General features: G+C 46.3%; 1 protein-coding gene across 1 annotated transcript; it reads right to left on the reverse strand.

Moving 5' to 3' along the window:
- Window positions 1-374: 374 nt before the first annotated feature.
- On the reverse strand, window positions 375-20,980 carry LOC134295927 (uncharacterized). Its single transcript, XM_062969424.1, has 5 exons — window positions 17,637-20,980; window positions 15,905-16,045; window positions 12,853-12,958; window positions 11,036-11,231; window positions 375-2,229 (listed from the first exon to the last, which is right to left on the reverse strand). The coding sequence occupies exons 1-5, from the start codon at window positions 20,939-20,941 to the stop codon at window positions 1,826-1,828; spliced, it is 4,152 nt and encodes a 1,383-aa protein (XP_062825494.1). The 5' UTR covers window positions 20,942-20,980; the 3' UTR covers window positions 375-1,825.
- Between the last annotated feature and the right edge of the window lie 6,799 nt (window positions 20,981-27,779).

A 27,779-nucleotide genomic window follows, 5' to 3' on the forward strand; every position in this document is an offset into this window, starting at 1 on the left:
CCACAGCAGTTAAAGTGGGGTCATTTTGGAAGGGGCTCGTAACTTGAATCTGTCGAATCAAAAAATCGGATGAGCAACAGTTTGGAAGCCGAAAAGCCCGTTAAGTAGAGATGCTCATAAGTCAAGGTTCCACTGTATGCATGTGTGAAGATAGATACATAGATAGATAGATATTGGCAGTCATAAAACGTGGAATTATTGAATAATAAATATGGAATAATGGAGCCAAATATTTCCTTACAGAGTTTTTTCTCAGACCAAAACTTGAGTGAACCCAACTCGAAACAATGGTATTTTATTCTGCCTGGGTGAGGCATAAGGCTTCTAAAATTCTGGAACAACAGAAAGAAAGACAAGACTCAACAACCCCAAAATTCACAGCATTGTTGGCATTTATTTCATCACCCAACTAAGGCACATGATGGAGAAGACTTCCCTTTTCTGAGAAAACAAGAGGATATAAATACATATGAAGTAAGCAGTTCCTTTTAAAAAGAAATTAACTTCAACTATTCATCCAGAGTGCTAAAACATGTCATTTAAAATAATCATTATCTTATTCATTGTAGGTTCAGTATTTGTTAACCGAAATGTTTAGGACTGAATGTGTTTTGGATTGTGGATTTTCGCCCAAATGTTGGAATACCCATATATGCATCATGAAAAACTTTGAAGATTGATCCAAGACCAAACCTAAAATGAATTTATCTTCCATATACATCTTATGCACATGGCCTGGAAGTGATTTTATACAACTTTAAAAAAAATTCCGCATGGAATAAAAGTTGTATAAATGGAAAGCAAAGGAGTCACTGTCTCAGCCACCCTACGAGATACTAAACGTGTACTTTTCTGTATTTTTTTTTAAACAAGAATAGATTATATCTTATAAACCTCTGTTAAAAATTTCTCTAAAAGATATACAAAAGTAGCATAAAAGTAATTAGAAAACATTATTACATAGCAGTATTGCTTGAGTATCTTCAGTAAAAATCCTGTAAGTGAACTCCAATAGGAGAATATTTTAAAATGAGCAATTTCGGGTTAATTTTGATGAACTTTTTCCCGAATGAGAGACAGCCTGAATGAACAAAATACAAATGCAAAGATGACAACAAAGGAATGAGATTGTCTCCCTGAACCTATGCGGGCAATGCCCTCACCCCCAAAAGATGGGTGCATGCCACGTATCTGATAAAATATTACCTGGGACTTTCCACTTGAGAAAATAAACTTTGAATCCATTAATGACTTGGTCAAAGCAAGACAAAGTTTCTTTTTTTTATGAAATATCATTGATTCCATTAAGGAAGAATGGATTGGAAGATACAAACGTATAAAAAGCAGTTATTACATCCAACTCTTGAAGACACAGAAAAACTGTTTTTGCAATGAATAAGCAAAAGGCTAAGCTGAACTGGCTTTATAATGTTTGGTCAACGTAGCCCAGTGCTCTCAATTCTGACCAGCACCCATTCTCTCCTGAGCTCCAGGGAGGATTCTTTTCCTAAGAATGGCATCCCTGAGATCATTTAATATAGTCAAGATTTTAAAACAGAACAGTATATGCAGAACAGTTTGTGGGCTTCTCTAGGTCCTCTTCGTGCAATTCTATGGTGTGTTCATGGCCAAAACAAATAGCGTTTCTTTTTATCCACCGTTTTAGGAATCTACACTGGGGTTTTTGAACATATCCCCAGTGCATACAAGGGTCATGCTGGACAGTATTAGTAGAGACAAATTCCTTTCCTAATTTCATGTCTCTAGATTTCTTTCTTAGGTATACAACCCTACCCCCAAACCCATTCAACACCCCAGATTTATATCAGGCATCCTCAAAGAAGGACTTCGAAAGTGCCTGAGCTTTTTCCAAAGCAGCCATCAGGGCTTTTGCTTCTTCTGTATCCTTTAAGGCAGTGCCATGCAACCTGCTCACTACATCGCTCACTTTCTCCATATTTTGGTTTATAGTAAGGGCAACATGCTTTTGGAGAACAACAAACAGTTCCTGAGTCAAAGAAGACTCTTGGATCCCACGGGCAGGATTCATCTTCTGTTTTTTATGGGGAGGTCCTGAACCCTCTCCTTCTGTCAGAGCTGACTCACAGTCCTGTCTTTGGGGTCTATTTAGACTGGTGGGCTCTTGTATTTGAAGGGCTTTGCTTGGATAGTCTGCCGCCTCAAGTTCGGAAGGAGGTCTCTTCTGAGCTGCAGCACTGGGAACACAGCCTGGTTTTGAGGAAAACACAGCACATGAGACTTCCACAAAAGGAGCCCGCAAACCCTTTTAAGTTTGTAGACATATTAGGCAGCAGCACAACTGGCAAACAAAGCAGTGTGAGAAGTAAATATCACCTGGCCAAAAGACCTTCCCAGATCAATTGTTCTCACTGAGGGCCTTTCCAGACAGGGCCCAAATGATGCCTCCAGTAAAAAAGGATTAATTCGGGACAAAGCAGGTCCCAGGTTTTGATCCCCATAGCCCAGGGGTCCCCAAACTAAGGCCCGGGGGCCGGATGCGGCCCTCCATGGTCATTTACCTGCCCCCCGCCCTCAGTTTTAGACTTAGGCTCGCCCAAAGTCTGCAGTGACTTGAAGGCACACAACAACAACAATCCTAATTAACTTGAGTATCTCATTGGCCAGAAGCAGGCTGACACTTCCCATTGAAATCCTGATAGGTTTATGTTGGTTAATTTTTTTAAAAAATTGTTTTTGTTGTTGTTGTTGTTTTTGCACTACAAATATGACATGTGCTGTGTTCATAGGAATTTGTTCATTTTTTTTCCAAATGATAATTTGGCCCCTCAATAGTCTGAGGACCATGAACCGGCCCTCCACTTAAAAAGTTTGAGGATCCCTGCCATAGCCCATTTTGCTCTTTCCTGGTATGTCATTTCTATGTGCCAGGAGGCCTGTCACAAAGGTGTCATGGCACCCAGTGAGTTTTTACTTATTTTAAGGGCTTTGGGGGAGGGGCAGGGCCGGCCGGAGATAAATTTTAATGTTAAGCGGGGGTGCTGAAAAGCGCCCCCCCCACCGGCGCCGCCTCCCGTGCCCTGGCCCCGCCCCCCGCCCAGCGTGCCCTGGCCTCGCCTCCCACGCAGCATGGGGCAGCGTGGGAGGCGGGGCCAGGGCACGCTGGGCGGGGGGGCGGGGCACTGCCCTGACGGTGCCCCGCCTCGTGTCCAGTGCGCCCTGGCCTTGTGGCAGCTGGCCGGGCAAGCCTTGTGGCCTGGCTGGCCTTACCCAGCTGGCAGCCGGCCGGGCAAGGCCAGCCAGGCCAGGGCGCACTGGGCGGGAGGCGGGGCACCGTCAGGGCGGTGCCCCGCCTCCCGCCCAGCCTGACGGCGCCCCCCCGGACCTGCGCCCAAGGCGGCGGCCTCACGGGCCTCCATGGTGGGGCCGGCCCTGGGGAGGGGGTGATCCCATGCCCAGGGCCAGCCCTAGGTAATTTTCAAGTGTAAGCAAACAATATTTTGGTGCCCCAAACCAATCACTGAAAAATAAAAGGTAGAAGGTAGAGCTGAATAGAATAGATAAAAGAGTTACCTTACAAACCAGAAGTTTATTTACATCATTATGTTCATATAGTTACATTACATAGAATTAACACGGCCATCCCCCCGTATCCCGATTCAATGCCAAGGCCTGGCCATCACTGCTTGGCTCAGACAGCTCAGTGTGGAAGGGAAGGGGGCGGAGCCGCCTGAATGACAGACAGCCAGGGGCTGCCCGTCATTCAGGCAGCTCCTCCCCCTTCCCTTCCAGGCTGAGGCTGAGTGCTCTGAGCCGAGCACTGAGGACCAGGCCTTGGCGCTGAACCGGGATGCAGGGAGGTACCCTCGCAACCCTCCCTGGGCACTCCAGGCTTCGGTGCCTCAACAGCGCCCCTAGCAGATTTTGTGCCACCTGCAGTTGCTTAACCGGCTTATAGGTTCTGCCGCCCCTGCCCTTCCGGGAGAGCATGGGAACACTGAATCAGGAAAGACTGGATTTTTTGGGCAGGTATGGGGATGAAAAACCATATCGAATCGGATTTTTTTTAAACCTGCTTTGGCGTGAGTATTCCCCATGTCTGGAAGCGCCCTGAGTTGAGTTCTTCCCAAATACACAAGGAGCCAAAAGAGGCAAAGGAAATCCCATGGTACCATCTTATGCATTCAGTCTTGAGGGATAAGGAGGAAACTGGCTTATTAACAGTACAGGAGAAACCCTGCACCCATGTGGCTGCTATCTGAGTTTCATCTACCAACATCTAACACAATACGTCCTTTCTAGGAATTTCCTTGGTCTCCAGATCATTCTATGACTGGCTTTGAGCATCCCCTCATGAAGCCGGAAGCTGGAAATGTTAAATTGCCTCTGTGTTTGTCTATATATGTTGCATCTCTAATGGCATTGAATCTTTGCCATGCATATGTGTCATGGAACCCAGTTACAGGGCTTTGGTAATTCAGCCCTGTAACTGGGAGTCATAACATAAACAATCCCAGGAGCACCTGGCAGAAGAAGATAGAATATGCCTGGGAACTTGGGGCTGAAAGTATAAACAATTATAATTGGTCTAGTGTGTGAAAATAGTAAAGTAGTAATGTGATATTGTGGGGTGGGACTTGATGATGATATTTACGTGTGGTGTTACGTAGCATCAAAAGTTATAAAAATAGTTGTATGTAAACATTGGGTCATTCCTGACTTTTCCAAAGTCATGTGTTCTTCAATAAAGATTGGATTTGAGAGCAGCCATCTCTGATCTGCGTTCAGACTGATCCTTTGAAGTGAGCAGGACAATTAAGTCAGGAATCCAGTTCTCACCCTCCTGCAAATTTGCAGTGAAGTGATAATGAGCAGGGAAGGAGATCAAAGCCATGACGGAGCAAAGGGGCCTCCGCTGGGAGCTCTGCCGTTGGCAGAAGAAACATTGCAAGCCATAGCTTCCTCTACGGGGTACCCCAAGCCGGACGGCGTGACCCAGAGGATTCCCAGAGGGGGAAGAGGCGTTCCGGCGGCGGCAGAAACCAGTTGGGGATCTGGAGGAAGCATGCCGGAGACCGTGGCCCTGCGGTTATCCATCCTGGAAACTCACTTATCCAGGCTGTCGGATACCGTGGGGAGAATAGTGCCAATATTGGAAGAGAATCTCCAAAAAGAGCACAACCGATATGGCGCCGAGAGAGAGCCAAGCAAAGAAGGCGATTGGAGCCAGAGGGGAGCTTCAATGCAGAGTCCCGTGGCGGCAAGGGACGAGGGAGATGAGGAATACTGGCGGGAGCTGGAGTTCCGGGACAGAATGGCGCGAGAAGTGGAGCGTCAGCGAGCCCTGGGAACTCTGAGGCCGCCATCTCCAACAGAGCTCCCAACCCCCCGAATGGGCGTCGGGGTGGAAAGGCCACTGGGGCCAGGGATCGGGTCCAGTGGATTTGCAGACGAAGGCGGAGAGGAGCGGGGGATCCAGGAAGAGGAGGAGGATGTGCCGTACGACGAGGAAAGGCGAGATGAGGGGGCTACAGCAAGGCCAGTATGCGGATGGGCGGAAGAGCCGACAGCGGCGGCAGACTTTCGGGAGCCGCGCAGAATGACCACCGGAGTGGGGCGCGGCGTGTTCCAAGGAGCCGCCCGAGGAAACCTGATGCAACCCTTCCCCATGCCTCCCAGACAGCATCAACGAGCTGCAGAATGGATGCCTAGAAGGGAAGACCTCAAACTAGAATACGGAGGGGAATCAGATGAACTGAACTTTTTTCTAATTAGCATCAGAGGATACATGGAAGACAATGCACACACATTCCCCTCCGAGGCAAGCAGGGTTCGAGCCATCGGCAACACACTAAAGCGAGGAGCAGCCAGCTGGTATGTGCAGCTTCATGCCAGACGCGACCCATGCCTGAGGTCAGTGCCCCGCTTCCTCGCCGCACTGGAAAACCGGTTCAGAGACCGGCTAGAGCAATTGAGGGCTCGAGACCAGCTGAAAGGAATAAAGCAGAGGGACAAAACAGTGCCCGAGTACGCAGAGGAATTCCTTCACCTCGCTGAAAGGGTACCAGAATGGTCTGAAGTGACCAAAGTGGAATTATTTAAAGAGGGACTGCGCCCCGAGATTTTCAGCTGGGCAGCGCACAGAGACGACCCCGAAACGCTCCAGGGATGGATTCAACTAGCGGGGCGCGTCGAATCCACCCTGGCCCAAGTAAAGCGCTTCAGGAGCGGCAGCGGCCAGCAAAGACCGGTGGCGAGGGGCCGAGGAGAAACGAGGAAGCAGGAAAGACCCGGAGGGAGGCCGGGGATTCCCTCCAGAGGAGATGACAACAAACCTAAACCGGGATGCTTTGTATGTGGGAAGACGGGCCATCGAGCAGCAGAATGCTGGGCCCGGAAGGGGGAGCCGCCAAAAGCCCCAAAGCCCAAGCCAGCAACCGGGAGGCGCGCGGAAGAGGAGGTGCAGGCCCCAGAATCTTCAGAAAAACTGGTGAGTCGGGACAACCGCATGATAGTAGTGCCAATCTGCCTCTCAGGGCTAGAAAATCGGGCCACCTGCAAGGCATTTGTGGATTGTGGGTGTTCTAGAAATATCATAACCCCGGAGTTAGCAGGAGCGCTGAAATGCCAGCAGATGGCGCTTGACTCCCCAATTGCATTTTCGCAGCTAGATGGATCAGTCGCTGCTGGGGAAGTATCTACAAAGGAAATACGAGGAATCCCATGTAAAATAGGCAAATGGGAAGGAAGAATATCCTTTGTGATAGCCCCTATTGCCACATACCACGTAATATTAGGGATACCATGGCTCGAACAGGCAAATCCTGAAGTAGATTGGAGAGGAAAAAGCCTAGCATTCAAAGAACAGCAGATGCAATGGGAGATAAGCAAAATTGCAGAAGAGGAGGACGAGGAAGATGAAGCAGGGGAAATAGACCCACAGCTATTGCCACCTGAATACAGGGACTTTGTGGATGTTTTCAATCAGAAAGAGGCCAGTAAATTGCCTCCTAAAAGGAATATAGAAGTAGAAATTGAAATAACCCCAGGAGCAAGCTTACCCAAACCAAAAGTGTATCCCATGTCTGTGCAGGAGAAGGAGGAATTGAGGAAATACATTGATAAAAACCTGGCGCGAGGCTTCATTAAGCCATCCAATTCTCCTCTCGGGGCCCCAGTGTTATTTAGGAGAAAGAAAGACAACTCCCTAAGATTGTGCATTGATTATCGAAATTTAAACGCAATTACTAAGGACAATAAATACCCTATGCCCTTAGTCAAGGATTTAATTACCGTATTGAAGAAAGGGAGCATATTTACTAAACTGGATTTAATTGAAGCGTATCATAAATTAAGGATCAAACCGGAGGATACTTGGAAAACTGCATTTTCCTGCGCATTCGGCCATTTTGAATACGAAATTTTGCCTTTCGGGTTAAAAAACGGAGGCGGCTGCTTTATGCAGCTTATAAATGAAATACTACACCCGTTATTGTACAGAGGGGTATTCATATTTCTTGATGATATCTTGATCGTAACTGAAGATAAGGAAAAGCACGTAAAATTGGTCCGGGAAGTTTTGCAGAGACTAAGAGAAGCAAAGCTGTACGCAAAACTGTCCAAATGTGAATTCAATAAAACTCAAATTGACTTTCTGGGGTATCGGATATCTCCAGAAGGGTTAGCTATGGATCCAGCTAAAGTAGCAGATGTAAAAGAATGGGGAGTGCCTCAAACAAGGAGGCAATTGCAATCGTTTCTGGGGTTTGCAAATTTTTATAGATCCTTCATAAAAGGCTTCGCGCAAATAACTGCACCCCTTACTGAGCTTTTAAAAACAAAAGGGAAAGGAGAGACAGCAAAAGTAAAAGCTCCTGGCGCCAAACTGAGTTGGACGCCAGAATGCCAAAAGGCATTTGAAACCCTAAAAGAATGCTTCACAGAAGGACCCATTCTAAAACACCCCGATATCAGGAGCCCTTTCATAATCCATTGCGATGCCTCAGACTGTGCGTATGGGGCAGTACTATTGCAAAAGGATCAAAATGGGAACTTAAAACCCTGTGGATATTTGTCCCGGAAGTTCAGCGAAACTGAAAAATGTTGGCCGATATGGGAAAAAGAGGCACTAGCCATATTAAAAGCCTTAGAATGCTGGCGACACTTCCTCGAAGGAAGCGGAATCCCATTTGAAATTTGGTCTGACCATAAGAACCTACAGTATTTAAAGTCTCCTAGAAAATTGTCCCCCAAACAAATTAGATGGGCGCAATACTTCAGCAGATTCGATTTCCAATTAAAGTTTTTTCAAGGGAAGCAGAATGTCTTGGCGGATGCTCTTTCACGCATGCCTCAACACGAAGGAATACCCACAGCAAAAGAGGGAACAATATTCTCTGACAAACAATGGGGCTTAGCTGTCAGGACAAGAGCACAAACCCAAAAAGAGAACACTGCTATGGTTGAACTCGACGGAAAAGATAATTGGGGAAACGAGCTGAAACAGTCTTATGAAGGAGACCAGTGGATCGCATCCAATGCAGAACAGGGGGAGCAGAAGGGGGGATTTTGGTTTGTGAACAAAAAACTGTATATCCCAGCAACATTAAGGATCAAGATTTTGCATCGTTTTCACAACAACCAGAGCGCTGGTCATACAGGAATTACAAAAACAACAAAAGCAATAGCAAAACATTGCTGGTGGCCAGGGATGAGGAAGGACATAAAAAATTATGTTGTTCAATGTGATGATTGTGCCAGAAATAAATCGAGAGGAGGGAAGCCAATGGGATTATTACAAACAGTAGCAGAACCTACCAGACCTTGGGAATGTGTAGCTATGGACTTTGTGGGGGAACTACCGGTTAGCAAAGGACATCGTTATATTTGGACAGTATTGGACCTGTTTTCTAAACAGGCCCACTTCATAGCACTGACGAAACTACCATCAGCCGAGAAACTAGCTGAATTGTACATAAACCACATTTACAAACTGCATGGATGTCCCAGTAGAATTGTCAGTGACAGAGGAGTACAATTCACAGCAAAATTTTGGGAAAAATTCCTGGAAATGCTAGGAGCAGAAAGGAGTTTAAGTTCTGCTTTTCACCCCATGACAAATGGGGCGGTAGAACGTACTCAGCAGACACTTGGGCAGTTCCTTCGAATGTACTCTAACATGAGACAAAATGACTGGTCTCGGTGGTTGGCTTTTGCAGAACTAGCTTTTAATTCGACTATACATTCAGCAACAAATAAAACCCCCTTTGAGGTAGTTTACGGGTATGAAATACAGCCTCTGCCCCAGCTGCCGAGATGGACAGAGAATGAGGGAACAGAGGCAGGGAAATGGAAAGCGCAAATGATGGAATGCTGGAGTCAAGTGACTGCATCCTTAAAAGAAGCACATAAAAAGTATAAAGTATTCGCAGACAGAAAGAGGGTGGAAGGTGATAAATTGGAGAAAGGAGATTTAGTGTGGCTAAGTACCCAAAACATCAAACTGGGGCTACCTTCGGAAAAATTGGGCCCTAAATATATTGGACCATTTAGAATACAGGGTGTTATCAACGAGGTGACTTTCCAGTTGACATTGCCAAAAAGTTTAGGGAAAATACACCCTGTATTCCATCGTAGCTTACTGAAAAAATATATGGGTACTTTGGACAAAATGGACACATAGAATTATTGTTTTGTTTCAGGCTTGTGATGAAAGAAGAACCGAAGGGGAGGACGAAGAAAAGGAGGGCACCATGTCATGGAACCCAGTTACAGGGCTTTGGTAATTCAGCCCTGTAACTGGGAGTCATAACATAAACAATCCCAGGAGCACCTGGCAGAAGAAGATAGAATATGCCTGGGAACTTGGGGCTGAAAGTATAAACAATTATAATTGGTCTAGTGTGTGAAAATAGTAAAGTAGTAATGTGATATTGTGGGGTGGGACTTGATGATGATATTTACGTGTGGTGTTACGTAGCATCAAAAGTTATAAAAATAGTTGTATGTAAACATTGGGTCATTCCTGACTTTTCCAAAGTCATGTGTTCTTCAATAAAGATTGGATTTGAGAGCAGCCATCTCTGATCTGCGTTCAGACTGATCCTTTGAAGTGAGCAGGACACATATGTGCATTGTGATCCGCCCTGAGTCTCCTTCGGGGTGAGAAGGAAGGGCGGAATATAAATATTGTAAATAAATAAATAATACATAAATAATTCTTCAGGAGTTTTCACAGAGATGTTATGGAGGACCTAATACATTCTTAGAGAGAAAACCGCAAAGAACTGTCTAGGTCTTCCAGGGTAATTTATTTCAGTCGGGCCCATGTTATTCATCTAGACAGAATGATTCACCGTACAAGGCATTTGGATGCTTCTGGTGGATGTAGAAGTCCGTCCTGCAAAACACACCAGACCATGGCTGGCACACTGAGTGTGATCAAGCAAGGTGGGGATCACTTAAGTGTGACAGTACCCATCATTCAGGGGGAGAGGCTAACATGAAATTGAGAAGAAGGAAAACCTCTCTTGCTCCTCCTCTGAAGAAAACAGCAGTGAAGGAAGGTCAAGAGACGAGAAGACTTCCCAGTATTTTCCAAAGCAATGTTTCCATGCCTGGAATCACCTGTCCACTGGACCAAAGACTGAGCCAGTAATGTCAGCAGGGTAGACACCAGTCCCGAGAGCCACTAGAAAAGCAGAGACCAGCAAGACCCAAGCCTGGCAAACACTTTTGCCAGAATAAAATAATCCCTCTGCAAGAAGAGCCAGAAGAGCTGAAGAAATGCTAAGTTCCAATGCAAGGGTCTGATCGTGTGAGGATTTGTGGAAAGGGAAAGAGAGTATAGAAGGGGAAGTCTGGCCCCAGAGAAATAAACACCAGAGCCCACTGCTCACTCAGGCCTGCAAGCCTTGGCCTGCTTTCCACCCCGTGGGCTTCCCCTTACCAGTATCAACATGACCCTGTGAAAAGTGGGAAAGGGCTGCACCATAAGTACAAACAGCAACATGCCGGTCCATTCACCAGTTTATCCAACCCTTTGTTCCAGGCTTACTGGGCAGTTCTGGAGGCTGGACTCTCCCTGTGGTTGTTGCCACTGATGTGACACCAGGAGGCTGAATCCAAGGGCCCTGTAAAGGTGGCTGCTCGTTCCTTCTGATGCCGTGGTTAGATGAAGGAGACCTCAAGGTGTCATCTAGCTTCCTATTCATCGCATTAAGCTTCTCTGCCATTAAATGGTGATATTCCATCTAGAAAGAGGAAAACGTGTGAGAGGGAGGGAGTGAACATTAGACAGTATTGCAGAGTCTTTTAGCAGGTATGGGGTCAGAAGGAGAGGAGGTTAGCAGTGAACAGAGCCTTGAGAAATGCCTGGCAATGGACTACTCCCTCCAATACTCCTTCCAGTAGCACATATCAAAGGAAAACTGCCCATTCAGGTGCAGGAAGCTCAAAACCCATGGATGCACATGCCTCATGATAGATAATCCCATAGTAAAATGGATATATATATATATATATATATATATATATATATATATACACACACACACACACACACACACACACACACACACACACACACATACATACATACACACACTAGCTGTGCCCGGCCACGTGTTGCTGTGGCGAAGTATGGTGGTATGGGAAATAAAGTATTGAGGAATTGGTGGTAGTTAAGGTAAAGGGTATGCAAGCAATGTAAACCCATACCTCACAACCTCTGAGGATGTGGGCGAAACGTCAGGAGAGAATACTTCTAGAACATGGCCTCACAGCCCGAAAGACATACAACAACCCTAAAGGGTAAAGGTTTTCTCCTGACATTAAGTCCATTATAAATGGGTTATATAGCTGTGTGGAAGGGCCTTGAGTCTACACTGCCATATAATCCAGTTAAAATCAGATAAATCTGTATTTTATAGGCAGTGTTGAAAGGCCTAAGTGAGGCCTAACTCTGCCTATCCCCTGGGCTGAGTGGGTTGCTACGAGACCAAGTGGGCGGAGCTTAGCCTTCTAACTGGCAGCAATTGGATAAAAACAATTATTCCTCTCCCTCTAATTAGGACTTTATTTTTCTTTTCTTTTTGTTGTATGAACGTAGAGACATTGATGAGGGGTTGTGCTGCCAAGTTTAGTATTTCTGGGATGTGTAGTTTTGTTGTTTTGTCCTAGGCCAAAATTTCATTACCCGTATGTATGTGTGTGTGTGTGTGTGTGTGTGTGTGTGTGTGTGTATATATATATAATGCCAAACCAACAATCTGCCTTCCGATTCTGGTGGGATCCATGAATATAAGAGGGCCAACCATACTTTGCTTTCCTCCCAAGATCTACCTCTGAACATGCTATTGCCATTGCTTGCACTGGACTGTAGGCCTCTGCGGTGACTCTAAGGTAAACCTATCAAAGAGTTTTCTTGGTAAGATTTATGCTGAGTTAGCTTGCCTTTGCCTTCCTCTGAGGCTGAGAGAGGGAGACTTGTCCAAAGCCACTGAGTGTCTTTCCATGGCTAAGCGGGGATTCAACTCCCGAAGTCCTAGTCCAATATTCAGACCATTACACTAGGCAGGCTCCCAATGCCAGATGCTGAAAAATAGAGACAACTGCCTCCAGGACCGCTCTCGGTTAAGCACAAGGATAAATAGCAGCAGCTAAGGAGACAGAAAGGGAAAAGATGGGAAGGGGAGGAGAGGAGGAAAATGAAGCAAAGGGATGGGCAGCGGGGTATCACAACAAGGTCAAGCAGAAATGGCAGGATGAACCTGTGGCAATGCCAAGGAGTGCTGTCAAAAGTGGGCAATATTCAGGAAAACCTGGACTACTACTGTTTCTGAATCCTTCCGTTGCGTGTGGCATATAACATACCTTACTGTCAGCCAAATTGTATACCTCCTCTTCTATTTGCCTGGCATAAGCCTCCAGGATCTTCTTTGCTGCTTCTGAGTCATTATCAGGAGAGATGGTTTTTGCACTGACAAAAGCAGAGAGAACAAACACCATTACAAAAAACTATTGGAAGATAATAATAATGATAATAATACTTTATGTATACCCCGCTCCATCTCCCGAAGAACTCGGGCAGCTTACACTGGGACAAGCCCAAAACAATATTACATCAATAAAACCAGTAACACATTAAAATCACAGTATAATAACATATCTTGCTGCTGCTGCTGCTGCTCAGTCGTTTAGTCATCGACGACTCTTGGTGACCTCCTGGACCAGTCCCGGCCAGAGCTCCCTGTCGGCCGTCACCGCCCCCAGTTCCTTCAAGGTCAAGCCAGTCACTTCAAGGATACCGTCCATCCATCTCGCCCTTGGTCGGCCTCTCTTCCTTTTTCCTTCCATTTTCCCCAGCATCGTGATCTTTTCCAAGCTTTCCTGTCTCCTCATGATGTGGCCAAAATACTTCATCTTTGCCTCTCATCTCCTTCCCTCCAGTGAGCAGCCATTGGGCATGATTTCCTGGAGGATGGACTGGTTGGATCTTCTTGCCAAGGTCCAAGGCACTCTCAGGATTTTCCTCCAGAACCAGAGTCCAAAAGCGTCTCTCTTCCTTCGCTCAGCCTTCCTTATGGTCCAGCTCTGGCATCCATAGGTCACTATGGGGAAGACCATTGCTTTGACTATGCGGACCTTTGTTGCCAGTGTGATGTCTCTGCTCTTCACTATTTTGTCAAGGTTGGCCATTGCTCTCCTCCCAAGAAGGAAACGTCTTCTGATTTCCTGGCTGCAGTCTGCATCTGCAGTGTTCTTCACGTCTTGAAATATAAAGTCTGTCACTGCCTCCACGTTTTCTCCTTCTATTTGCCAGTTATCAATAGGTGTAGTTGCCATGATCTTGGTTTTCTTGATATTTAACTGCAACCCAGCTTTTGCACTTTCTTCTTTCACCTTGGTGATAAGACTCCTCAGCTCTTCCTCACTTTCAGCCATCAGAGTGGTATCATCTGCATATCTAAGGTTGCTAGTGTTTCTTCCAACAATTTTAACTCCGGCCTTGGATTCCTCAAGCCCCGCATGTCGCATGATGTGTTCTGCGTACAAGTTGAATAGGTTGGGTAAGAGTACACAGCCCTGCCGCACTCCTTTCCCAATCGTGAACCAGTCTGTTGTTCTGTGAACTGTTCTTACTGTGGCTACTTGGTCTTTATACAGATTTCTCAGGAGACAGACAAGGTGACTTCTTACAAAAGTTAAAATAACGTAAAACATCGGCACTAATCCCAATCAGTAGTCAAGTACCATAGGACATGGGCTATTTTAAGGGGAAATGGAAAACCTAAAGTGCATATTCTTCGGTGACTAGGGATGGGAACTGCTAAAGGTAATAAAGTGTATGGAATGGCCAAGGCCTAGGTAAAGCTCATGGACAATTAATTATGAGTTACGAGAAGGCACCTGTGAACATCCACGTTTTCAGATTTTTCCGGAAGGAATTCAGGGCGGGAGCTAATCTAATCTCCTGTGGGAGGGAGTTCAAGAGCCGGGGGGGCACCATCGAGAAGGCCCTCTCATCCCCACCAACCACGTTTGAGACAGAGGTGGGATCGAGAGGAGGGCCTCCCCAGCAGACCTTAGAGCCCGTGTGGGTTCGTGGGGAAAGATGCATTCATCAAGATCTAAATAAAGATCTAAATAAAGATCTAAATAAAGTTCACATCGACCCAAATCATTCCAAATGATTAAAAAAAACCCTACAGCCTGAAAATTATTCAAAAGACTGGTCTTCCCTTAGGAATCTATCATCAAAATCTATGAGAGAACCTGGGAGAGAAAGGCTAGAGGGTGGGGCAAAGAAGGAAAACTGGAGCTGTATTTTTCTCCCAAAATACCTTCCAAACAATGAGGTACAAATTAGCCTCGTGTACCTAGTGGCTGTCAGGCGCCCTGACTGATGAGTCAGGTCTCACCTTCTGCGCTTCCGTCAGACCACTTTGCAACGGCTAAAGTGGTACCGACAAAGAACGACAATTTTGTTGATCTTATCTGCTGAACCCAGCGGCACTAAATGCTTTATTTTACAAGATATTTACAATGCTAATAACCAAAGCTGTCTGGACACATCATGCCTCCGCAAGATCAAATCATGGAGTTTTTCTGTGTCTCTCAGAGTCCGTTATCAGTGAACTGAAGCACCTCCCTGCATTCCACAGTCCATGACATATCTTCCTGTCACATAGCACACAAACAGAAGTCTTGGTCCTTTGCCCTTCTAGCCATCAATCAGGGCTCGCTGCAAATAACCTCTTGACTACTGGAATGCTTGCTGGAATGAATACACACACTTCCACAGCAACAACAGATTAAACATTTCACTACACATTACAAATACAGTAACAGTGACACTACCTGAGATGGTGACACCAAAAGGACTGTTTATAAACATGATATATTTCAGTAGAGGCATTTTATAAAAGTATTCCTTGAGTTAGGCACAACCATAAGAACATTTTTCGTAAGCCCTCCTTATATGTTCAATATCAATATACTGATAAGGCTAAAACTCTGTGTTAACTGACTTTTTGAGCCTTCTATTATACCTGCACTCTGGTCAGAACTGTCCTTATTGCCCACTGAGAAGGACACTTCAAACCACACAGTTTCAGCTGCATGTGCTATAAGTACACATTGTTTCTGTTGTTGCTGTTTGGTTAAAAAAAGTTTTTGCTACTGTAGTTGCACTATTGTGGTCCAGTATGATGCAGGAGGAAGCCCATGAGGAAGACATCATGGCTGTACTGGATGGCACTAATGCCAATGATGCCACTGGATGCACAAACCAACTCTCAGCTGAAATGTTTAACTTTCCATAATCTGTTCAAAATACACAAGCCACAAAATTCAAGGCCCCACCCTGCCATTTTGGCATGAAACAATGACAATTCCAAAGCATGTGGTGTTCACAAATACTTACAAATTTTGTACTAATAAGCTGCGCTCCTCTGGAGTGACTTCCCTGTGCCAGGTATTCCTCAATCCAGTACACGAATACGATATAAAAGGTGGCACAGAATCATTGAGGTTTCCAGCTCTGCCAGAACATCCACCTGCACTTCTGAAGAATAATTGAAGAAAAGCAATTAAGAAAGCTTTTTTTTTCTTTTGCATTATAAGTTCTTTTTGCACCTTAAGTATCCTCCCTCATTGCTACGAAAGTGGAGAGTAACTGATTGCAACCAAGCAGACAGTGACAGTCAATTGCAATTATGCTTTTGGAGAAATAAAAAAAAGTTTGACAAAATGAGAGCTTTTTCAGACCCCTTCTACACTGCCATATAGAATCCACATTACAGTAGAGTTTCGCTTATCCAACGGCAGAACGTTGGATAAGCAAATATGTTGGATAATAAGGAGAGATTAAGGAAAAACCTATTAAACATCAAATTAGGTTATGATTTTACAAATTAAGCACCAAAACATCATGTTATACAGCAAATTTGACAGAAAAAGTTGTTCAATACGCAGTAATGCTACGTAGTAATTACTGTATTTATGAATTTAGCACCAAAATATCACGATGTATTGAAGACATTGACTACAAAAATGTGTTGGATAATCCAGAACGTTGGATAAGTGAGACTCTACTGTATCTGTTTTGAACTGGATTGTATGGCAGTGTAGACATATAATGCGGCCTCACTTCTGCTTTTCCCATCTTTGCATTCAGACCACTCTCTACTCTGTGTGACTGAAGAAATGTCATGTTTGAAGGTTTTTTTCCTCTTGTTTTTGAAACTTAGAAGAAATGGAGTAAGAGCTTAAATCCAATTATTTTCTATCTAGAAATGTAGTTCTTACATATATTTTAAATAAACCTTTTGAAACTTTAAAGACTGAATGCTGCATCTTTGCCTCCTAAAATGAATAATTATTTTACAGCTGTTAGACATTACAGGAATTATGACTAAGCAAGTAACAAGAACGAACAAACAAAAGGACATTACACATAGATGGAAGGACTACTTCAACTGGGTGAAAAATGGAGAAGCCAATGATTACATAAAAGAAAAAATACAAAGACTTTATCTGTGGCTGGACCTGCAAGATTAGTAGGAATATACTGTGGTTGAGGAGGAAGGGTGAGGGAGAGAGGGAAAAATATAGGAAGATTTAGAAGGCAAATGTTAAAGAAAGGGAAGTACAGTAGAGTCTCACTTATCCAACAGGCCGGCAGAATGTTGGATAAGCGAATATGTTGGATAATAAGGAGGGATTAAGGCAAAGCCTATTAAACATCAAATTAGGTTATGATTTTACAAATTAAGCACCAAAACATCATATTATATAACAAATTTGACAGAAAAGTAGTTCAATACGCAGTAATGCTATGTAGTAATTACTGTATTTATGAATTTAGCACCAAAATATCACGATGTATAGAAAACATTGACTACAAAAATGCGTTGGATAATCCAGAACGTTGGATAAGTGAGACTCTACTGTACTACTGTTATGACTATGAATATAAAATCCAATAAAATATTTTAAAAATAATTATTTTATAGCCACAATAATTCACCTTCCGCTTGCTGTAAGCGGACTGCTCAATTCAGTATCCTGTGTGTTCTTTTTGGCTACACTGCTGTTTTGGAGATTTCCCTAACACATTTAACCTTGTTATCATGTCTAGTATTCTGTCCACTTACATCTCTCCATCATCCACCTCAAGGGAGGCATCCGCCTTGTGCAGGGCATTCATCTTCTTCTGCAGGGCAGCCATCTTCCTATGCAGGGCAGCCATCTTGATTTCCCGATATTTCAAATGTGGATGTCTCTGCATGAAATCTAGGTCTTTTTGTAGTTCATCCAGCTCTTCCTGCACCTTGTCCAGCTCTCTATGAGAGGAAACCTCCGAGGACTTCCATAGGTAATTCTGCAACATATCCTCCACCTTCCTAATACATGCATTCACTTTCTCTTCCAGCACCACCAGTTTCTCCACTGGGATATCATGAAGGATGGCCTCCAGGGAAGTCGCCTCCCCCCACAGAAGATGCCGTTCTTCCCGTGGGACATCCTTCAGGTGAACCTTGAGGGGAAGGGCAAGATCACATGCTTTCTTCCATATGGTGTTCCCTTTTTTTGTGGGGCGTGAGGACCATATACGGTATGGCTCATATGTCATTGACAGCAAGGCCATCATCTCCTTCAGGGGGGCTTTCCACAGAAGATCCATGTGTTTCTGAAGAGCGCCCATCTTCACCTTCAATTCACCTGCCTGCTCTGGAGAGATACCCTGCACCGCGTCCACCTTCACCTGCAGGGCATCTGTCTTCTCCCAACTCTGCTCCAGTAGCACAGAGCGCCAGGCATCTATTTCCAGCATGATGTAACCCCCTTCCTTCAGTGGATCACCATGTGGAAGGCCCTTCTTCGGCAGAGGGAGGCCCTGTAGAGCATACACTAAGGTAAAAAGATGGGACAGCTTCGCTAATGTGTCTTGGCTCCAGGCAACATCCACGAAGCCCTTTAAGGAATCAAACTCCACTTTCAAAGCAGCTGCCTCCACTGGCGAAAATTGGCTCAAGGTTTCCCGAAGGGCAGTCACTGCCCGCAATGTATTAAGCCATAGGGCTGACCACAACTCAATCACTATCTTGTTTACAGCTGTTGCCATGTCAAAACAGATGTCATGGTACTCACTCCTCAGATCTTCTGCCTCCTTCCTCCACATGTCCACCGTCTTTTGCGAGGGGTCCTGCAGTGCCTCCATCTCCCGCTCCAGTTTGTTCGTCTCTTTCAACAGAGTATCACACCTGTCACCATTCTCTTCCTCTTCATCACTGTCCTCCCAGAAACTGCCCTCCTGATCCTCATCTCCATCATGATGCTCACCACCACTGCTCCCACCACTTTCTCCATCACCTTCATGACTGCCACCTCCCTCACTGTCGCTCTCATGCTGGGTGGCTTCGTTCACCTCTTCCCTCAGGGCATCCCACCTGGCATCATCTTTCCCTACATTGTGGTCACCACCACTGTGTTTGCTTCCATCTCCATCCTTACCATGATCTTGACCACCTTCACCACAGTCCATATTTCCTCCTTTGCCGCCTGGCTGTGGGTCTCCCATCTCCAGCTGGCTCCTCTGTGGTTGCAAGGCCCTGCCTTCTCCTCCCTTGGGGCAGATCTCCTCCGGAGCAAAGTTCTTGCCCTGATGTTGCCCTTTCTCTCTTGCTGCATCATGCCTGGCACGGCTCTCTTTTCCCTCATCACTGTTGCCATCACCATCGACTTCATGGTGGTCATCATCTCCAGTTTCCTGACTGCTGTCCTCATCACTTTCATCTCCATCAGAGTTGTCCTCAAGGTCACCCTTTCCCTTGTTTTCCTGAAGTGGGGACTGATATGGTCCTTCCTCCTCCTCCACCTCCAAAGCATCCAGCCCGACACTGCTTCCTTTTCCTTCCTGCCAGTCCTTTCCCTTGCTGTGTTGGGTACCTGGTCCCTCACTGGCTGCACCCTTGTCTTCCTCTCCATCACCATCTCCATCATGAGGCTCATGCTCACTGTCCCCACCGCTGTCTCCATCCCCTTCATGAGTGTGGCTCTCATGGTCCCCATCCTCCTCTCCAGGTTCTTCCTCTGCTTCCTTTTCCTTTCTGTATTTGGTCCCAGGTCCATCCCTGGCTGCACCCTTGTCTTCCTCTCCATCACCGTCTCCATCATGATGCTCACCCTCATTGTTCCCACCGCTGTCTCCATCCCCTTCATGAGTGTCACCTCCCTCACTGTCTCTCCCATGGTGCCCTTCCTCCTCTCCGGGGTCTTCCTCTGCTTCCTTTTCCTTCCTGTATTTGGTCCCAGGTCCATCCCTGGCTGCACCCTTGTCTTCCTCTCCATCACCGTCTCCATCATGATGCTCACCCTCATTGTTCCCACCGCTGTCTCCATCCCCTTCATGAGTGTCACCTCCCTCACTGTCTCTCCCATGGTGCCCTTCCTCCTCTCCGGGGTCTTCCTCTGCTTCCTTTTCCTTCCTGTATTTGGTCCCAGGTCCATCCCTGGCTGCACCCTTGTCTTCCTCTCCATCGCTGTCTCCATCCTGAGGCTCACCCGCACTGTCTCCATCCCCTTCATGAGTGTGGCTCCCATGGTGCCCTTCCTCCTCTCCGGGGTCTTCCTCTGCTTCCTTTTCCTTCCTGTATTTGGTCCCAGGTCCATCCCTGGCTGCACCCTTGTCTTCCTCTCCATCACCGTCTCCATCATGATGCTCACCCTCATTGTTCCCACCGCTGTCTCCATCCCCTTCATGAGTGTCACCTCCCTCACTGTCTCTCCCATGGTGCCCTTCCTCCTCTCCGGGGTCTTCCTCTGCTTCCTTTTCCTTCCTGTATTTGGTCCCAGGTCCATCCCTGGCTGCACCCTTGTCTTCCTCTCCATCGCTGTCTCCATCCTGAGGCTCACCCGCACTGTCTCCATCCCCTTCATGAGTGTGGCTCCCATGGTGCCCTTCCTCCTCTCCGGGGTCTTCCTCCCCTTCTTCTCCTTGGCTGTGCCTGGTCCCAGCTCCATCCCTGGCTGCGCTGTCTCCAGAGCGCTCCCCTCCTCCAGGGTCCTGCTCCTGCCCTTCCCCGCCCTTCTCCTTCCTCCTCGGGCTCCTCCTGCTCTTCCTCTCCCGCAGGGCCTCCACCCTCTCCACCAGGGCCAGGCCCTTCTCCAGGAGGTTCAGGAGCGTCACCTGGGCCTCCTCACTCGGCGGAGTGCCCTCTCCTCGGACCTTGGCCTCCCACTGGCGCCGGGTCTGCTCCAGCTGCCTCAGGCACTCTCCCAGCGGGGTCCGCCCCACCGTCACCCTCCTCCGGAGCCTCTTCCTGCCCCGCACCGCCGCCGAGACCAGCCTCTCCCGCAGCCCCTCCGCCTCCGCCCGCAAGACACGCAGCGCCGAGGCCGAGAAGCGCTCCTCCAGCACCGCCTTCAGGCTCGTCTCTCCGGCCGCGCAACTCTCCATCTGCCCGGAGCGAAACTTCCGAGACTGAGCCACGCGCCACTCTCTCCGCCCTCCCTCCCTCCACGCCCACTGGCGAGTTAACCCTCCCCTATGCTGGGCAAAGCTTATCTGTCAGCGCCTTCTTCCTCTTTCTTTTTCATTCGCTCAGTCCTTTCTGATCTCCTGGACCAGTCCACGCCAGAGCTCCCTGTCGGCTGTCGCCGCCCTCAGTTCTTTCATGGCTGTAGCGCCACAGGACTGTATTCTTTTGCCAGCTGATTGTGTTCCCTTCCCTAAAACGAAAGACCAAACCAGCAGGTGCAGTTCCTGACTCAATCGCCCCAGCAGAGGAACACAATCAGCTGGCAAAAGAAGGCTCGTAGTTTGGTTTCTCCTCCAGAGGACAGACCTGGAAGAGCAAGATTCCTATTCTAGTGTTTGAATTTATTTATTTATTTATTTATTTATTTATTTATTTATTTATTTACAGCATTTATATTCTGCCCTTCTCACCCCGAAGGGGACTCAGGGCGGATCACATTACACATATAGGCAAACATTCAATGCCTTTTAGCATAGAACAAAGACAAGACAAACATAGGCTCCGAACGGGCCTCGAACTCATGACCTCCTGGTCAGAGTGATTCATTGCAGTTAATTGCAGCTGGCTTGCTCTCCTGCCTGCGCCACAGCCCGGACTTCTGAAAGGCTCAGACCAGGAGTGGCTTGGCTTGGCCGGTCTCCCTAGCCCAAGACTGCCTCCTGGGGCTGCAAATAGGATTCTAGAGCCTCACTTTCCAATGAATACCTAGTGAGGATGGCTGTTGTTTCAGGCTTAGGACGACCCAAAGGTGACCCCATCACAGAGTTTTCTTGGCAAGAGTTATTCCAAGGCAAGAGGTTGAGAGAGTGAGATTTGCCTAAAGTCACCCAGTGGGTTCAAAGCCATAGTCTGAGGTCCAAAGGCGGGCAACTAAAATGGTCAAGGGTCTGGAGAACAAGCCCTATGAGGAGAGGCTTAAAGAACTGGGCATGTTTAGCCTGCAGAAGAGAAGGCTGAGAGGAGACATGATAGAATCATAGAATCATAGAATAGTAGAGTTGGAAGAGACCTCATGGGCCATCCAGTCCAACCCCCTGCCAAGAAGCAGGAAATCGCATTCAAAGCACTCCCGACAGATGGCCATCCAGCCTCTGTTTAAAAGCCTCCAAAGAAGGAGCCTCCACCACAGCCCGGGGAAGAGAGTTCCACTGCCGAACAGCCTTTCTCACAGTGAGGAAGTTCTTCCTGATGTTCAGGTGGAATCTCCTTCCTTTCCTGTAGTTTGAAGCCATTGTTCCGTGTCCTAGTCTGCAGGGCAGCAGAAAACAAGCTTGCTCCCTCCTCCCTATGACTTCCCTTCACGTATTTGTACATGGCTATCATGTCTCCTCTCAGCCTTCTCTTCTGCAGGCTAAACATGCCCAGCTCTTTAAGCCGCTCCTCATAGGGCTTGTTCTCCAGACCCTTAATCATTTTAGTCGCCCTTCTCTGGACGCTTTCCAGCTTGTCAACATCTCCCTTCAACTGTGGTGCCCAGAATTGGACACAGTGTGATTCCAGGTGTGGTCTGACCGAGGCAGAATAGAGGGGGGTCATGACTTCCCTGGATCTAGACGCTATTCCCCTATTGATGCAGGCCAGACTCCCGTTGGCTTTCTTAGCAGCCGCATCACATTGTTGGCTCATGTTTAACGTTGTCCACAAGGACTCAAAAGTTTTTTTCGCACACACTGCTGTCAAGCCAGGCGTCCCCCATTCTGTATCTTTGATTTCCATTTTTTCTGCCGAAGTGAAGTATCTTGCATTTGTCCCTGTTGAACTTCATTTTGTTAGTTTCGGCCCATCTCTCTAGTCTGTCAAGATCGTTTTGAATTCTGCTCCTTTCTTCTGGAGTGTTGGCTATCCCTCCCAGTTTGGTGTCGTCTGCAAACTTGATGATCGTGCCGTCTAACCCTTCGTCTAAGTCGTTAATAAAGATGTTGAACAGAACCGGGCCCAGGACGGAGCCCTGCGGCACTCCACTTGTCACTTCTCTCCATGATGAAGACGACGCATTGGTGAGCACCCTTTGGGTTCGTTCGCTTAGCCAATTACAGATCCACCTAACCGTACTTTTGTCTAGACCACATTTAACTAGTAGGCTTGAGCAAATTTTTTTGTTAGTTCGTTAAATTCGTTAAAAATTCGTTTTGCAAGTACTTTTGAATTTATATTTGAACCATCTGCTCACTGCCTTACAAATATTACAAATTTGAATAATAAAAGTACCTTTTTTCGTTTGTTTCTGATGTCTTCGGATGTAGCTGTAGCCCCTCTGAGAGGAGAAGCCATGTTGGCATGCCTCTCAGCCAATCAGAGCGGAAGAGGGAGGGAGGGAGAGGCATGGCCATCGATCTGCTAGCATTTTAAAAAAAATGTTGCTTCAAAAATCCCCAAAAATCAGTGGATGGGTCAAACATTATGAAACTTGATAGGCTAAGAGTGGTTAATTTTTGCTTCCATTCTGGCAAATTTCATCATAATAGCTTTCATAATGCAGGAGAACGAAGCCTCTGAATATTGACCATTCTTTTAAGTGGAAATGAAGCAATTCGCCATAACGAGAGAAAAAACTCCATTTCCCAGAAGCCTTAGCAAGCCAATCAAAGTGGAAGGAAGAAGGACAGGGAGGCGTGGCCATCGATCTGCTAACATTTTAAAAAAATGTTGCTTCAGAAATCCCCAAAAATCAGTGGATGGGTCAAACATTATGAAACTTGATAGGCTAAGAGTGGTTAATTTTTGCTTCCATTCTGGCAAATTTCATCATAATAGCTTTCAAAATGCAGGAGAAGGAAGCCTCTGAATTTTGACCATTTATAAAAGCATTGGGCTGAAGCAAACGTTTCTCCAATAGTACTATGCCCACTTGCAAACTACAATTCCCAGGTGTTCCAGGCCCTCTCTCCTCTTAACATTCCCCACCCCCTTTTGTCCTCACTTAGAATCATAGAGTCATTGAACACTGGTAGAGTTGGAAGAGACCTCGTGGGCCATCCAGCCCAACCCCTTCTGCCAGGCAGGAAGACACCATCCAATCCCTCCCAACAGATGGCCATCCAGCCTCTGCTTAAAAGCCTCCAAAGAAGGAACCTCCACCACAGCCCGGGGAGAGAGTTCCACTGCCGAACAGCCCTTCTCACTGTGAGGAAGTTCTTCCTAATGTTCAGGTGAAATCTCCTTTCCTGTAGTTTGAAGCCATTGTTCCGCATCCTAGTCTGCAGGGCAGCAGAAAACAAGCTTGCTCCCTCCTCTCTATGACTTCCCCTCACATATTATACATCATGTCTCCTCTCAGCCTTCTTTTCTGCAGGCTAAACATGCCCAGTTCTTCAAGCTGCTCCTCATAGGGCTTGTTCTCCAGACCCTAGATCATTTTAGTTGCCCTCCTCTGACCATCTTGACCAAACTTTCATACAGTATGTGAATTCTTGGAAGGTATGAGAAGTTTAGAGAGAAGGAGGGAGGGAGAGGTTTGAATTTTGGACTCCAATTGTGGCATGATTCCCCACTCAGCCTCCCACTTGGGCAAGTCACACACTCTCAGCCCAGAAAAGCCAATGAAACAGGAAATAGCACTTTCAAACCAGGAACTAATTTCCTTATTCAGAGGCTGATGGCCATCTGTCAGGAATGATTTGATGGTGTACTATGATTTCTGTTCCTGGGTGATAAATGTCATTTCCTAATTGGTTCTGTCATAGAAACATGGCAAAATCTATGACACTGCCTGAACTTTGTGCAAGCGACATGGATGGAACATATTATGGTTTGGTCCACCAATTTAACAAAGTTTCAGCCACAAAAACAAAGTTTCTGAAGTAGAACAATGACTTTCACAGTAAAGACAACCCAATGAAACAGGAAATAAGACTTTCAAACCAGGAACAGATTTCTGCAATTATTAAAAAATGGTTTATTATAAAAGCTATGAAAATTCGCCAAAGATCAGAGGATAAGGGAAACATTCCAAATTTTGGTGAGCTATCAGTGTTAAATGTGTTCTACCACTGTACCAAGTTTGAAGAAGATCACTCAAAAAATGAGGGCGGGAGAGTCCTGTAAAATCTCCCCTCGTGCTGTTTTTTTTTGCCACTGCACATGCGCGTCCGCCATTAACGAATTACTTTTGAAACTAACGAATTTTCGTTAAATTTCAAAAAATTTTGAGGGCAAAATTCGGAAATGACATCAGAAACGAAACACTGGCGCCCCCTACTTTTGAAACGAGTTTAGAATCAATTTTTTCATGGATCGCTCAAGCCTATTAACTAGTTTGTTTGCCAGAAGGTCGTGGGGGACTTTGTCGAAGGCCTTACTGAAATCCAGGTAGGCTACATCCACAGCATTCCCTGTATCGACCCAACTCGTAACTCTATCGAAAAAAGAGATCAGATTAGTCTGGCATGACTTGTTTTTGGTAAATCCGTGTTGACTATTAGCAATGACCGCATTTGTTTCTAAGTGTTCGCAGACCACTTCCTTGATGATCTTTTCCAGAATTTTGCCTGGTATCGATGTGAGGCTGACCGGACGGTAATTGTTTGGGTCGTTCTTTTTTCCCTTCTTGAAGATAGGGACTACATTCGCCCTCCTCCAATCTGCTGGGACTTCTCCCGTTCTCCAAGAACTCTCGAAGATAATTGCCAGTGGTTCTGAAATAACTTCCGCTAGTTCCTTCAATACTCTTGGATGTAGCTGATCTGGCCCTGGCGACTTGAATTCGTTTAGAGCGGTCAGGTGTTCCTGGACAACTTGTTTCCCTATTTGGGGTTGGATTTCCCCCAATCCTTCATCCATTCCATGTTGCTGAGGTTGAAGATGGCTTTCTTTTTGTGAGAAGACCGAGGCAAAGAAGGCATTGAGCAGTTCTGCCTTTTCCCTGTCCCCTGTCGCCATCACCCCATCTTCTCTTTGCAGAGGCCCTATCGCCTCCTTTTTCTTCCTTTTCCTACCAACGTAAGCAAAAAAGCCTTTTTTGTTGTTTTTTATGTCCCTGGCAAGCCTGAGCTCATTTTGCGCTTTGGCCTTGCGAACCTTTTCCCTACAGGTGTTGGCTATACGTTTGAATTCTTCTTTGGTGATTTCTCCCCTTTTCCACTTCTTGTGCATGTCACTTTTGAGCTTTAGCTCAGTTAGAAGTTCTTTGGACATCCATTCTGGCTTCTTTGCACTTGTCTTATTTTTCTTCTTTGTTGGCACTGTTTGCATTTGCGCCTTGAGTATTTCACTTTTGAAAAACTCCCATCCATCCTTAACTCCCTTGTTTTTTAATATTGGCGTCCATGGAATGCCGCTCAGTATTTCCTTCATTTGTTGGAAGTCAGCTCTCTTAAAGTCCAGAATGTGTGTTTGACTTGTCTTAGTTTCAGCCTTCCTTTGTATGGCAAACTGCAAGAGCACATGGTCACTTGCCCCTAAGGATCCAACCACTGCAACTGTGTTGATCAGGTCTTCCACATTTGTTAAGATTAGATCAAGAGTTGCTGATCCCCTTGTTGCCTCTTCTATTTTCTGGACCATAAAATTGTCTGCAAGGCAAGTGAGGAATTTGTTGGACTTGGCTGAGTTTGTTTTCCAGCAGATATCGGGATAATTGAAATCGCCCATGACTACTATATCTCTTCTTTGTGCCTGTTTGGTCAGCTGTTGACAGAAGGCTTCATCAAGTCCTTCATCCTGACTCGGAGGTCTGTAGTAGACACCCACGACAAGATCTTTTTGAGTCCCGGTTCCCTTGATTCTTATCCAGATGCTTTCAAGCTGGTTTCCCGGATTACAGTCTTGCATTTCTTCTGCAACGTAACTGTTTTCGACATATAAAGCTACTCCCCCTCCTCTCCCCTTTGTTCTATTTCTGTGAAAGAGGTTATAGCCCTCAATGGCTAAATTCCAGTGATGGGAGTCATCCCACCAGGTTTCAGTGATGCCTATGACATCGTATGTGTGGTGCTGTGCTAGGAGTTGGAGTTCGTCTTGCTTATTTCCCATGCTCTGAGCATTGGTGTAAAGACATGTAAGCCCCTGTGACCTCCCCTTGAGCTGTTTATTTGGGATTATTGTGCTCTCTGTACTTGGTCCTTGCTGTGTTTGTGCAGCCCTCCGTTTAGCCTTTTGGCAGTTCCCTGTGGTCGTGGGTAATATAGTGTTTGCCAGGCTGTTGTTCCCCTCCCCCAGTGGATCTAGTTTAAAGTGCGCCTGATGAGGTTTGTGAGTCTGTGTGCAAAAAGATGTTTTCCTACTTGTGTGAGATGCACCCCATCACTTGCCAGTAGTCCATCCTCTTGGAAGAGTAGACCATGGTCAAGGAAGCCAAAATGCTCCTCTTGACACCATTTTCTGAGCCAGTTATTGACCTGTACTATTTTTCCGGCCCTTGTAGAGCCACGTCCTACAACGGGGAGGAGGGATGAAAAGATCACATGTACATTATACAGTTTTAGCTTTGTTCCCAGAGCTCGAAAATCATTTGTGATCTTTTGAAAAATATGCCTAGCGGTGTCATTGGTACCTACATGAATCAACATAAGGTGGGGAGGGTGAAGGGGCTTTAGGAGCCTGCTGAGCCTCTGAGTGATATGGTGTATTTTTGCCCATGATAGCCATGTACAAACATGTGAGCGGAAGTCATAGGGAGGAGGGAGCAAGCTTTCTTTCTGCCGCCCTGGAGACTAGGACACGGAACAATGGCTTCAAACTACAGGAAAGGAGATTCCACCTGAACATTAGGAAGAACTTCCTCACTGTGAGAAGGGCTGTTCGACAGTGGAACTCTCT

Source organism: Anolis carolinensis, chromosome 2, assembly GCF_035594765.1.
Source record: "Anolis carolinensis isolate JA03-04 chromosome 2, rAnoCar3.1.pri, whole genome shotgun sequence".
NCBI classification, from domain to species: domain Eukaryota; kingdom Metazoa; phylum Chordata; class Lepidosauria; order Squamata; family Dactyloidae; genus Anolis; species Anolis carolinensis.